Consider the following 13,905-nt stretch of genomic DNA (forward strand, 5'->3'; position numbering starts at 1 on the left):
CTGTCAGTAAGCCAGTTCCGAATCCATATGACCAGGTCACTGTTAATCCTGTGCATCTTCAGGATCAGCCTAGCATGGGGACTTTATCAAATGCTTCACTAAAATCCATGCAGATAACATCCACCACTACCCCCTCATCGGCCACGTCCATGTGTGGAAGTTTCTTCAATTTCCCCTCTCCCCATATATTTAATTTCACTGAAATTTCAATGGAGGCTCCACTTCCCAAACTTTTATATTTACTTCAAGTTTGTAGTTAGATTGTCAGGTACAATTTTTAATTAGCAAAATAACTCACCTATATTATTGACTTTATGGGATGTGAAGAAATGTATGACTGAAATAGATATTTCAGGTAGGTCACAAGGCAGGGCAACATTCAAGAATATTTACATTGCTGGATGTTTATTGTCTCTTTTCAAGCCGATGATTATGTGAATAATTACGAACAAACATCATTCACAAAACCAGACCTAATCAAATCTGGACAATTACTGTCAATTGGTGTACTTTAAATAGTTTATTTCTCCTTTTATGCATGTCCAGTTTCTACTTAAGTCGATATTCTCAACTATTTCCTGTGGTAGCCAGCTGCACATTATCACCACCCATTCGATAAATGCATTCCCTTCGAATTTCCTACTGGATTGCTTGATAACTGTCTTAAATTGATTGCTTAAATTGATGGCTTCTTATTATACTTTTCCCCCACAACTGGAATATTCTCTCTCTATCCATCCAATCAAAATTGTTGCCAATTTAAAATATATTGCATGGTTACCCTTTAGGGTTCCATTTTTCCAGAGAAAAGAGACCTTGCCTGTTAATCTTTTCCATAGCTTTAGTTTCAGATTTACTTTTAAAGATACAGCGTGGAGACAGACCCTACGGCCCACTGATTCTTTGCCGACCAATGATCTATTGTACATGCGAGAGATAATTTACAGAAGTCAATTAGCCTACAAACCTGCACATCTTTGGAATATAGGAGGAAACTGGAGCGCTTGGAGAAAACCCATGCAGTCACAGGGTGCATGTACAAACTCCATATAGACAGCACCCGTAGTCAGGTTCAACCCAGGTCTCTGGTGTTGTAAGGCAACAATACTACTACTGTGCCACTGTGCTGCCCTTATTTCTGGATATGTATAGGATAGGGGATCCTATAGAAACATATAAAATTCTTAAGGGATTGGATAGGCTAGATGCAAGAAAAATGTTCCCGATGTTGGGGGAGTCCAGAACCAGAGGTCACAGTTTAGGAATAAAAGGAAGGCCATTTTTGGACTGAGATGAGGAAAACGATTTTTCAGCCAGAGAGTTGTGAATCTGTGGAATTCTTTGCCACAGAAGGCAGTGGAGGCCAATTCACTGGATGATTTCATGAAAGAGTAGGACTAACCAATGGATATGGGGGGAAAGCAGGAACGGGGTATTGATTCTGGATGATCAAGCTCGAAGGGACAAATGGCCTACTCCTGCACCTATTTTCTATGTTTCTATGTATAGGCACATATCACATATCACAGAACAGAATATAGAAGAGTACAGCACAGGAAGGTATAACCAAGCAACTTCTCTCTGAATGTCATACAAGAGCATCATATTGCACTCGATATGGTTGATATATCAGGAGGTTGCAGGTGGTGGAAGCAGGTAGGGAGACTGACAAAAACCTCCGGGAACCGCACGGAAACCTTGGGTGCAGCGCAAAGTCTCCAGAGGTTTCCGTTCAGGTTTCCTAAGTGGGACAGAGGCATAACTCTATAATGTTGCATTCCTCGGAGATGAATAACCGGAGACTCTTTACTGAAGGTTTGAAATAGAAAGATAGAAACATAGAAAATAGGTTGCAGGAGTAGGCCATTCGGCCCTTCGAGGCTGCACCGCCATTCAATATGATCATGGCTGATCATCCAACTCAGTATCCTGTACCTGCCTTCTCTCCATACCCCCTGATTCCTTTAGCCACAAGGGCCACATCTAACTCCCTCTTAAATATAGCCAATGAACTGGCCTCAACTACCTTCTGTGGCAGAGAATTCCACAGAATCACCACTCTCTGTGTGAAAAATGTTTTTCTCATCTCTGTCCTAAAATATTTCCCCCTTATCCTTAAACTGACCTCCAGCCAGAATATTGTCCTTCAACCACAACCCATCTTTCATCTATAAGTAAGCCAGTTCTGAATCCATATGACCAAGTCACTATTATTCCCACACATCTTAATCTTCTGGAACAGCCTACCATAGGGAACTTTTAGGCTTTCTATTGAAGAATTTTGTGCTGATTTGTTCCAAATCTACATAAATTCTTCCTATTGCTGCACCCTTTAGGTCTCTTATCCTGTTCAACATCAACAGCCATACATGTGCTGTCATCACATTTTTGAAATTATTCCTTTTACCTACCAAATCAAAATTAATGGCTACGACCTCTTTTCCAAGATAATTATATACTTGTTTAAAAAAGAATAACATTACTGGACATGGAGACTGAGCAGATCAGTTGATTCATAACAGAAACAGTCACAGATTTGGATTTTGCTCATTTCTGTGCTAATAACACTGAATAATTCTATCAGACAGAAACCCCCCAAAATATACGAACATATTTTCCCTTATGTCATGCTTGGGAATTAAATATGAAATGCATGTGACAATTACTAACAAAGTTCTCATCCACCAATCTGTTTATTAGAGCAATCCATATGTTGTTTGAATGTGTGAAGAACGTCCTGGTGTCAGTCTGAAATCCACAATGTATTAATGTGAACTCACATCTTTTTCTTCATTCCTTTAGCATTACGTCATACCCTGTGGTAAAATCATTTCATGTACTGCTGCTCACATACTTTGTGATGACATCAAGGGAAAACAATTATTCACCCAAATTTCTGATTGGTTTCCTCTTGGAATCATTCAATGTTCTGGTCCAATGTTATAAATGACATTGCTGGTGGTTCATCGAGCTAGGCTATATGGGTGGAGCTGAGAAATAAGAAATGAATGATCACATCTACTACAGACCCCCAGATAGTCAATGGGAATTAGAAGAGCAAATATGCCAGGAAAAGCTGCAGGGCTAACAAAGTTGTTATAGCAGGGGATTTTTACTTTCCCAATATTGACTGGGAATGTCATAGTGAAAAAGGTTCAGATGGAGCAGAATTTGTCAAATTGTTCAGGAAAGTTTTCTCAAAGAGTACGTAGAACAGTGGCTGAATGGTAGAAGCCAGAGGGTAATGGTGGATGGCTGTTTATCGGGTTGGAGGCAGGTGACTAGTGGGGTGCCTCAGGGATCTGTGTTGGGTCCTTTGTTGTTTGTCATGTACATCAATGATCTGGATGAAGGTGTGGTAAATTGGATTAGTAAGTATGCAGATGATACCAAGATAGGGGGTGTTGTGGATAATGAAGAGGATTTCCAAAGTCTACAGAGTGATTTAGGCCATTTGGAAAAATGGGCTGAAAGATGGCAGATGGAGTTTAATGCTGATAAATGTGAGGTGCTACACCTTGGCAGGACAAATCAAAATAGGACGTACATGGTAAATGGTAGGGAATTGAAGAATACAGTTGAACAGAGGGATCTGGGTATAACCGTGCATAGTTCCTTGAAGGTGGAATCTCATACAGATAGGGTGGTAAAGAAAGCTTTTGCTATGCTAGCCTTTATAAATCAGAGCATTGAGTATAGAAGCTGGGATGTAATGTTAAAATTGTACAAGGCATTGGTGAGACCAAATCTGGAGTATGGTGTACAATTTTGGTTGCCCAATTATAGGAAGGATGTCAACAAAATAGAGAGAGTACAGAGGAGATTTACTAGAATGTTGCCTGGGTTTCAACAACTAAGTTACAGAGATAGGTTGAATAAGTCAGGTCTTTATTCTCTGGAGCGCAGAAGATTAAAGGGGGACTTGATAGATGTCTTTAAAATGATGAGAGAGATAGACAGAGTTGATGTGGACAAGCTTTTCCCTTTGAGAATAGGGAAGATTCAAACAAGAGGACATGACTTCAGAATGAAGGGACAGAAGTTTAGGGGTAATATGAGGGGGAACTTCTTTACTCAGAGAGTGGTAGCGGTGTGGAATGAGCTTCCAGTGGAAGTGGTGGAGGCAGGTTCGTTGGTATCATTTAAAAATAAATTGGATAGGCATATGGATGAGAAGGGAATGGAGGGTTATGGTATGAGTGCAGGCAGGTGGGACTAAGGGAAAAAAAGTTGTTCGGCACGGACTTGTAGGGCCGAGATGGCCTATTTCCGTGCTGTAATTGTTATATGGTTATATGGTAGAGGGCCCTACATATGGGAGAGGGTAACACTTAATCTAATCTTGGAACTTTGGCTGGGGCAAGTCTACTTTAGTTTAGTTTAGCGATGCAGCACAGAAACAGGCACTTCGGCCCACCTAGTCTACACCAACCAGTGATCCCCGCACATTAACATAATCCTACACACACTAGGGCCAATTATACACATACACCAAGCCAATTAACCTACATACCTGTACGTCTTTGGAGTGTAGGAGGAAACCGAAGATCTCGGAGAAAACCCCCCGCGGTCACCGGCAGAACGTACAAACTCTGTACAGACAGCACCCGAAGTCAGGATTGTACCCAACCCTGCCGCTGCACCACTGTGGATGCCCAAGTGTTTGTGGATGAGTCTTTTGGGACCAGCAAACAATGTTTTGTTAGGTTTCAGATAGTTATGGTTGGAAACAGGATTGCCCACAGTTTAAATTATAAATTGGGGCAAGGCCAACTTTGAAGGTATTAGACAGGAACGCTCTCAAGTTGATTGACGCAAGTTGATGGTTGTTTGAAGGAAAAGGAACGTCCGGACTATTTTAAAGTTATTAGAACAATAGTCACTCATTCCAAAAGGTTCACCATGGACACTTCAGTTACTTTCTCATCGCAATTTACAAAGGGTGCTGACAAGAGTCCAGGACCTGTATGTTCCGATTGGAGTGAGGGGCAGAGCGGGTGGTATAAGCAAGTTTGAGGCACTGGTCAAGAATAAGAAAGGGACATAGGGTAGGTATAGACAGCTGGTATCAAATGCATCCCTGGAGGAGTTTCGGAAACTCAGGAGAAAGAAAAGTAGATGGGCAATCAAAGGAAAGCAAAAAAGCAAAAAAATCCCAAAAGATTTTATATTCATTGAGAAAAAGGGAAAATGGGGGAGAACAAGGCCCCTCAGGAATCAAAGTGGTCAGCTCTGTGGAGTCGCAGGAGATAGGCAAGGTCCTTTATGAATATTTAACATCGTAGAATCATAGTGATACAGTGTGGAAACAGGCCATTCAGCCCAACTTGACAAAACCAACCAACATGTCCCATCTACACTAGTCCCACCTGCCTGTGTTTGGCCCATATCCCTCTAAACCTGACCTATCCATGTATCTGTTCAAATGCTTCCTGTGATACTATCAGCCTCACCAACTTCTCGGGCAGCTCGTTCCATACAACCACCATCCTCTGTATGTAAAGGTTACCCCTCAGTTCCTATTAAATCTTTCCCCCCCTCACCTTAAACCTATGTCCTCTGGTTCTTGATTCTCTTACTCTGGGCAAGAGACACTGTGCTCTGTGCTGAGGACTTCTGAGCCAAAGACTCACACTTAACCTCCCCACAGCACTTACCCTCCACACAGCCTCTCTCAATAGGCTGCTACGCCACAGCCTTACTTTTATTTGCTATTTAATCAGCTAATTTGGCTGATTAATTTTACTGTCTCACATTGTCCCTAAACCTTAAGTCAATCCTTACTTCCTTTAATTAATCTATTATCGTCCAGGTGACGATTACACTACCATCACAAAAGTCACAGGATGTTACAATATAGAATTAAACCGTTTGACTCATCATGAAACTATGTATGATACTACTTTTTTCTTTACCCATAAACATGCCTTGTTAAATGTTATTAAATTCAATTGCTAGTTATAATTGAAAGCATTTCCACCAAATTGACATGTTAGAAGAGCATGGTACTATAACAACATTTAATGCTCAAGAAACTTTTGATACTATAGCAACACTAAAAAGACATTTAGACAGGTACATGCATAGGCAATGTACCAGCTAAATGTCTTTTTAGTGTTGCTAAATGAGGGCGGGTGGAACTATTGTAGTTGGGGCATCTTGTCGACAGGATATGTTGGGCTGAAGGGCCTGTTTCTGTGCCGTATGAATTTATGACTCTAGGTGTGGAGGTTGTACGTTCTCCCTGTGGGTTTCTTCCAGGTGCTCTGGTTTCCTACCACAATAAAATGAACTGCAGGTTGTTAGGTTAATGGTATGGTAATTCACATTTCACTGTATTTTAATTGGTACATGTGACAATAAAAGAAAGTGGGATGACATAGAACTGGTATGATCGGGTGATTGATGGCTGGCATGGACTCTCATAAGTGATAGGAGCAGAATTAGGCCATTTGGCCCATCAAGTCCACTCCGCCATTCAATCATGGATGATCTATCTTTCCCTCCTAACCTCATTCCACTGCCTTCTCCCCATAACCCCAGACATCAGTACTAATCAAGAATCTATCTCTGCCTTAAAAATATCCATTGACGGCTAACACAGCTTTCTGTGGCAAAGAATTCCACAGATTCATCACCCTCTGACTAAAGAAATTCCTCCTCATTACTTCCTAAAGGATTATCCTTTAATTCTGAGGATATGACCTCTAGATCTAGACTCTCCCACTAGTAGCAACATCCACTTCACATCCACTTTATCCAAGCCTCTCACTATTCAATACAGTGGCACAGTGGTAGAGTTGCTACCTTATAGCGCCAGAGACCCGTGTTTGATCATGACTATGTGTGCTGTCTGAATGGCGTTTGTACCTCCCCTATGACCGCCTGGACTTCCTCCCGGTGCTCCGGTTTCCTCCCACATTCCAAAGAGGTGCATGTGTGTATGTTAATTGGCTTTTGAAAATTGCCCTTAATGTGTTGGATACAAAAGTGAGATAACATAGAACTAGCATATGGGTGATCAATGACCTGTGGACTCGGTGGGCCAATGGGCCTGTTTCCACGCTGTATCTCTATATCTAAAAGGACAATGCCTAGCGGATCTTCCGGTTGCTTTAGATTTTAAAGATTCAGTGTGGAAACAGGCCCGTCGGCCCACCGAGTCTGCACTGACCAACGATCACCCTGTACATTAACACTAACCTACACCCCAGGGACAATTTTACAACTTTACCAAAGCCAATTAATCTACATATCTATACGTCTTTGGAGTGTGGGAGGAAACCAGAGCACCCATAGTCAGGATCGAACCCGGATCTCTGGCGCTGTATGGCAGCAACTTTACCGCTGCACCACAGTGCAGCCCCCAACTATTTTAACTACTTTTCCCATTCCCATACTGACCTTTCTATCCTGGTCCTCCTCCATTGTCAGAGTGAGGCCACATGCAAACTGGAGGAAAAGCATCTCGTATTCCTCTTTTTAAAATCAAAAATATTTCTAAAAATATGAACATAATATATACAGTACCGCCATAATACACGACAAATGATAAACTATTATACAACTATCTTACAATCCTTGTTGAAGATGCATTCAACCCCCTGGAAATCCCCCAGGGAGCCCGTGGACAGCAAATAGTCCCTCTCTAATACCACCCAGTCACGGACATAACCCTGGAAAAGGGGCAGGCAGCCGGCTCGGGCAGAGGCCTCTTCTTCCTGGTGCCGTGACTCGTGGATGGCCAGCTTGGCCAGGCCCAGGAGCAAATCAACCAGGACATCCTTGGCCCCACCCTCTCCCCTTCGCACAGGGTGTCTGAAGATGAGGATGGTGGGTGAGAAGTGCAGCCAGGACCAGCCCCTTTATAGATGATGGAACAGGGGCTGCAACCTCACACACTCCATATACACGTGGTACACAGACTCTTCCAGCCTGCAAAAGTGGCAGGCGGCTGGCGAGTCTGTGAACCGCAAGAGAAACAGGTTGCAAGGGACTCTCATTCCTCTTGGGTAGCTCACAATCCAACGGCAAGAACATTGAATCTTCCAATTTGAAGTAACACAACAGCCTCCATACCCTTTCCCTTTATCCCCTAAGAACCCTTCGCACTTCTTTTCTCCCCCCACCTACCACCCACCCACAACACTCCTTCCCCTCCCCTGAAAGCAGGCTGACCTTGCACCTGCTTCTCCCCTCCTCCTCCAATTATACCATTTGCAATGGATACACAATTCACAACTTTTCAATCCCTGATCTTAACAATTCATAACTCTTTATCCTCTTGGGTCACACCTGTCTCTTTATCTCTGGCCTTTGTCCAACAATCTGTCTATTAAATAACTCCCTCACCTGTGTTCACCCATCACCGACCATGCTCCGTTCTGACCCTCCTCTCTTCCAACTTTCTTTTCCACCTCCCTACAATAGGAGGGTTCCAACCCGAAACATCTCCTATCCATGTTCTCTAGAGATGCTGCTGCTTGACCTGCTGAGTTACTCAAGCATTTTGTGTCCATTTTTGGTATAAACTAGCATCGGCAGTTCCTCGTTATTACCTTAATCTTTCTTGAAAACAGCCTTCTAACAGAGTTCAACTGGAGCAGTTCAGGCAACTTCTGCCGAGCAGAAGGCCCAAGATAAGATAGCGCTGAAGTAGAGTAGCATTTTGAACAGCTTGAAACTGATTTCACTCCCACTCCATTTATAAATCTCCTTCTTATGTTCTCACAGACCCAAAAATAAGATGATCTGAAACTTCACACTTTCAAAGTGTCTGTGTTACTTTGTACATTGGACTGTGTACACTGTTAAAACCATTTAAAATATAAGATCACTTTGATTCCATGCTGCTGGTGATAATATTGGATTAATCAATGCACTTTGATGATGCTTACCTTTAAGTAAATTAAGGCATTTGAAAAAAAAAAAAGCTGCACAAAACAAGGACGTTTACACTTACATATCGCTCCCAGTCAATTTCTGTATAGAATCCATTTGGAGCACCGTTGGTTTTCTTCTGTTGGAGATTAGAAATAAAAAAGTTATTAGTACTTTCTGTATTGCAAATTTTACAGTAACTGTACAGTCTTGCTCCACAGCACAGAATAATATTCATAGAGCCTTTCAGAATACAGGCATAATTTATATTCATGAGGAACAACTTACTTGATGATAATTGGAAGAGTGCCTCAGTATTTTAAACTTTGGCACAAGCAAATGTTCTGTCATCCAATGGTGTGAGACATTGCCCTTTATGGTTTACTAGAAAGACCAAATAGTAGTGGACTTGGTTTAATTTTTGCAATTAATTGTCATGCGGTGGGTTATTGGGAAAGGCTTCAATTTGTCTTTTTAATTGTTGGGTGGTGTGCGTATACTGTCTCATGAATGCTATACTTTTCAAAATGCTTGCTGAATTCACCGTGATTCCTTATTTACTATTGTAATTTACTGCTTTGGGATCATACATGGGTGTACTAATGAAGACTGGTCAGCTGCCTGTACAGTTACTGTCAGGTGAGATTTGTGTTCAATCTGACACTCATACGAGTCCATAGGTTTTCTCATACTCTATCCAGCATGGATGTGTATATTCACTAATAAATCCTGGACGCTATCCTTCCAGCAATGATCCGCTTAAAGACTCTTAAAGATAGCGGAGTCAGGGGATATGGGGAGAAGGCAGGAACGGGGTACTGATTGGGGATGATCAGCCATGATCACAGTGAATGGCGGTGCTAGCTCGAAGGGCCGAATGGCCTACTCCTGCACCTATTGTCTATTGTCTAGGGAAGGTTGGAATTAGAAGATGTGTGCAAAATATCATATATCTGATATATTTTCTTACATATTATATCATGGGTGATGGAAATGCAGCTGCTTCAACTTTTGCGATCTGGTATCTTTATTATTATTCTTTAGTTTAAAGTTCAGCATCATTGAGCTACGTCAGTACTGGGAAAGTTTAGTTTAACTTAGAGATACAACGTGGAAACAGGCCCTTCAGCCCATTAAGTCCACGCTGACCAGCGATCCCTAACACTACAAGCCTGTACGTCTTTGGAATGTGGGCGGAAACCAGCAATCCCAAAGAAAACTCACACAGGTCATGGGGAGAGCGTACAAACTCTGTGCAGGCAGCACCCATGGGCAGGATCTAACCCGGGTCTCTGCCGCTGTAAGGCAGCAACTCTACCACTGCACCACCGTGCGGCCCATTGTTGGAGGGGATTCGGAGGGAGGGACATGATGTATCAACATTTGGAGAGGCATGGATTGATTGGGGATAGGCAACATGGCTTTGTGCATGGGAAATCATTCTTCACAAATCTCATGGAGTTTTTAAATAGGTCATCAGGAGGGCATGGCAGAGAATGTTGTCGATATGGACTTTCGCAAGGCCTTTGACAATATCCAGCATTGTAGGCTACTGGAAGGTTAGATCACATGGAATTGATGGTGAGCTAGTCAATTGGAATTAAAAATTGGCTTGGAGGAAGGAGGAAGAACATTTTAGACAGGAGATAGCTCTGGCATATAGTCATAGAGTGATACAGTGTGGAAACAGGCCCTTCGGCCCAACTTGCCCATCCCGGCCAACATGTCCCAGCTTCACTAGTCCCACCTGCTGTTACTTGGTTCATATCCCTCCAAACTTGTCCTATCCATGTACCTGTCCAACTGTGTGTTTTAAACATTTGGATAGTCCCAGCCTCAACTACCTCACCTGGCAGCTTGTTCCATACAGCACCACCCTTTGTGTGAAAAAGTTACCCTTCAGATTCCTTTTTCCCTTCACTTTGAACCTATGTCCTCTGGTCCTCGATTACCCTTCTCTGGGCAAGAGACTCTGTGTATCTACCCGATCTATTCCCCTCATGATTTTATACACCTCTATTGGATCACCCTTCATCCTCCTGCGCTCCAACAAATAGAGACCCAGCCTACTCAACCTCTCCCTATAGCTCACACCCTCTAGTCCTGGCAACATCCTCATAAATCTTCTCTGAACCCTTTCAAACTTAACTATCTTTCCTATAACATGGTGCCCAGAACTTAGCACAATATTCTAAATGCAGTCTCACCAACGTCTTATACAACTGCAACAAAACCTCCCAACTTCTATAATCAATACTGACTGATGAAGGCCAATGTGCCAGAAGACTTTTTGACCACCTTATCTACCTGCGCCTTGCGGGTTGGCCAATCCCGCGGCCATCGTTGCCTGGGTCGGCGGAGCAAGCAGCTGGGCCTGGGTTGGCACTACAGAGGCGTCCGGAGAGAACCCGGCATTGGTGGAGAGGTCCAATGATGGCGTCGACTGATGGACGAGGACGGATACGTGGAAGTGAGGACGCCGCTGCCGAGGGAAGGAACAAAGGAGGACTCAACGTGGGGGGACTGTCGTGAGGGTGGTGGGAAGAGCAACGGACAATGGGGGACACGGTGTGGGGGGACCACCGTGCGCGAGGGGGGAAGAACAAAGGGGAAACTTGCACAGGGGGGGGGGGGGGGGGGTTTATAACTTTGTAAACGCCCTTTATAGGTGACTATTTACATACCTTGGCAAGATATGCAAGCAAAGAATTTCACTGTGACTTGTCACATGTGACAATAAAGTATTCTAACATTCTATTTATCTAACATTAGCCACTTTTCAGTCCTCTGGGTTCTTGCCTATAGTGAGAGAAAAAAAAAAGATTTCCATCAAGGCCCTCGCAATCTCCTCTCTTGTCTCCCTCAATAAGTTGCGATAGATCCCATCAGGCCTTGGTCACAAGGTCACAAGTGATAGGAGCAGAATTAGGCCATTTGGTTCATCACGTCTACTAAGCCATTCAATCATGGCTGATCTATCTCTCCCTCCTAACCCCATTCACCTGCCTTCTCCCCATAACCCTTGACACCTGTACTAATCACGGATCTATCTATCTCTGCCTTAAAAATATCCATTGACGTCCTCCAGAGCCTTATGTGGCAACGAATTCCACAGATTCACCACCCTCTGACTAAATAAATTCCTCCTCAACTCCTTCCTAAAGGAACATCTAATACTGAGGCTATGACGTCTAGTCCTAGACTCTACCACTAGTGAAAAACATCCTCTCCACATCCACTCTATCCCAGCCAGTCACTATTCAGTGTTTCAATGAGGTCCCCCTTCATTCTTCTAAACTCCAGCGAGTACTGGCCCAGTGCTGTCAAATGCTCATCATATGTTAACCCAGGGCCAACAAATCCTTCCTCAGATATGTGGCCCAAAATTGCTCATAATACTCCAAATATGGCCTGGCCAGCGCCTTATAGAACCTCAGCATTACATCCCTGTTTTTGTATTTTCGCCCTCTTGAAATAAATGCTAGCAATTTGCATTCTTTACTACAGATTTGACTTGCAAATTAACTTTTTAGGAATCCTGCAGCAGCACTCCAAAGTCCCTTTGCACCTCTGATTTCTGGATTCTCTCCCCATTTAGAAAATAGTCTACACTTTTATTCCTTCTACCAAACACACTTTGCTACCTTATACTTCATCTGCCACTTCTCTGCCCACTCTCCCAACTTGTCCAAGTCCTTCTGCAGAGTCTCTGCTTTTCTCTGCGCTATTTGCCCCTCCACCTATTTTCATATCATTTGCAAGCCTGGCCACAAAACCTTCAATCCCCTCATCCAAATCATTAATATACAATGTGAAGAGTAGCAGTCTGAGCACCAATCCCTGTTGAACTCCGCATTGGCAGCCAACCAGAAAAAGCCCCCTTTCACAAGTTCACAAGTTATAGGAGTAGAATTAGACCATTCGGACCATCAAGTCCACTCCGCCATTCAATCATGGGTGATCTCCGTCTCCTTATCCCATTTTCCTGCCTTCTCCCCGTAACCCTTGACACCTGTTCTGATCAAGAATTTGTCTATCTCTGCCTTAAAAATATCCACTGACTTGCCCTCCATTGCCCTCTGTGGTAATGTTCCACAGATTAACTACCATCTGACTAAAGAGTGACTGACTTTATTGCCACTCTTGCCTTCTGCCATGTGGCCAACCTGCTATCCATGCTAGTATCTGCCCTTTGATACCTTGGGCTCTCATCTTCACGTGTGGCACCTAATCAAAGGCTTTCTGAAAATCTCGGTAAACTGAAGCCATTGGCTCTCCTTTGTCTGTCCTCCTATTTACTTCATCAAAAATTCCAGCAGATTCGTCAGGCAAGATCTCCACTTCACAAAACCATGCTGACTTCGGCCTATTTTATCATGAACTTCTAAGTACTCCATATACCTCATCCTGAGGTTCAAGAGCCTCAGCACCTTCTCAATTTGAAAATTACTACATATATTAGTATTCCCCACACTGATCTCGCAGATGGGGTAATAGATGGGGTAGATGCACAGAGTCTCTTGCCCAGAGTAGGGGAATCAAGAACCAGAGGACATATGTAAGGTACAGTTTATTTGCACCCTAATGGAGATAAAAGCCAACTGCAGATGCTAAAATCTGGAGAAATTCAACGAGTTAGGCAGCATCTATGGAGGGCAATGGGGAGTCAAGATATTGAATTAAGACCCTTCATCTGGATTGAAAAAGTAGAGAGCAGATTGTCAATACTTAATAAAGATTAGGAAGAGGGGTGGGACAGGATGAGTTGACGTCTTGTGTGATATTGCGAATATTGGAAATTTGAAATTAAAACAGGAAAGCTCAAGCAGGTCAAAGGGAAAAAGATTTAAAACCCAATAATTGTTCTGAAATATTTATCTCTTCCCACAAATGCTGCCTCGTTTCCAATGGAAAGTTCATAGTGAACAATGTTTCTGTTGAAACAAATCTGTAATCTAGTGAGTCTGCTGTTGCTGAGACCTTTGGCTGGATTTGAAACAGAGCAGCAAATGTACCAAGAGACAC

The 13,905-nt window shown here is 43.0% G+C and overlaps 1 protein-coding gene across 6 annotated transcripts in view; it reads right to left on the minus strand.

Moving 5' to 3' along the window:
* Nucleotides 1–13,905, minus strand: part of sgip1a (SH3GL interacting endocytic adaptor 1a) — a 100,383-nt gene that overhangs the window by 63,133 nt on the left and 23,345 nt on the right. For all 6 annotated transcript variants that reach the window (XM_055641947.1, XM_055641951.1, XM_055641948.1 and 3 more), the window contains one exon: nt 8,963–9,019. In XM_055641947.1, the coding sequence (XP_055497922.1) occupies nt 8,963–9,019 (57 nt within the window). The remainder of the gene's footprint in view (nt 1–8,962; nt 9,020–13,905) is intronic.

This window comes from Leucoraja erinacea, chromosome 10 (assembly GCF_028641065.1).
Source record: "Leucoraja erinacea ecotype New England chromosome 10, Leri_hhj_1, whole genome shotgun sequence".
Lineage (NCBI taxonomy): Eukaryota > Metazoa > Chordata > Chondrichthyes > Rajiformes > Rajidae > Leucoraja > Leucoraja erinaceus.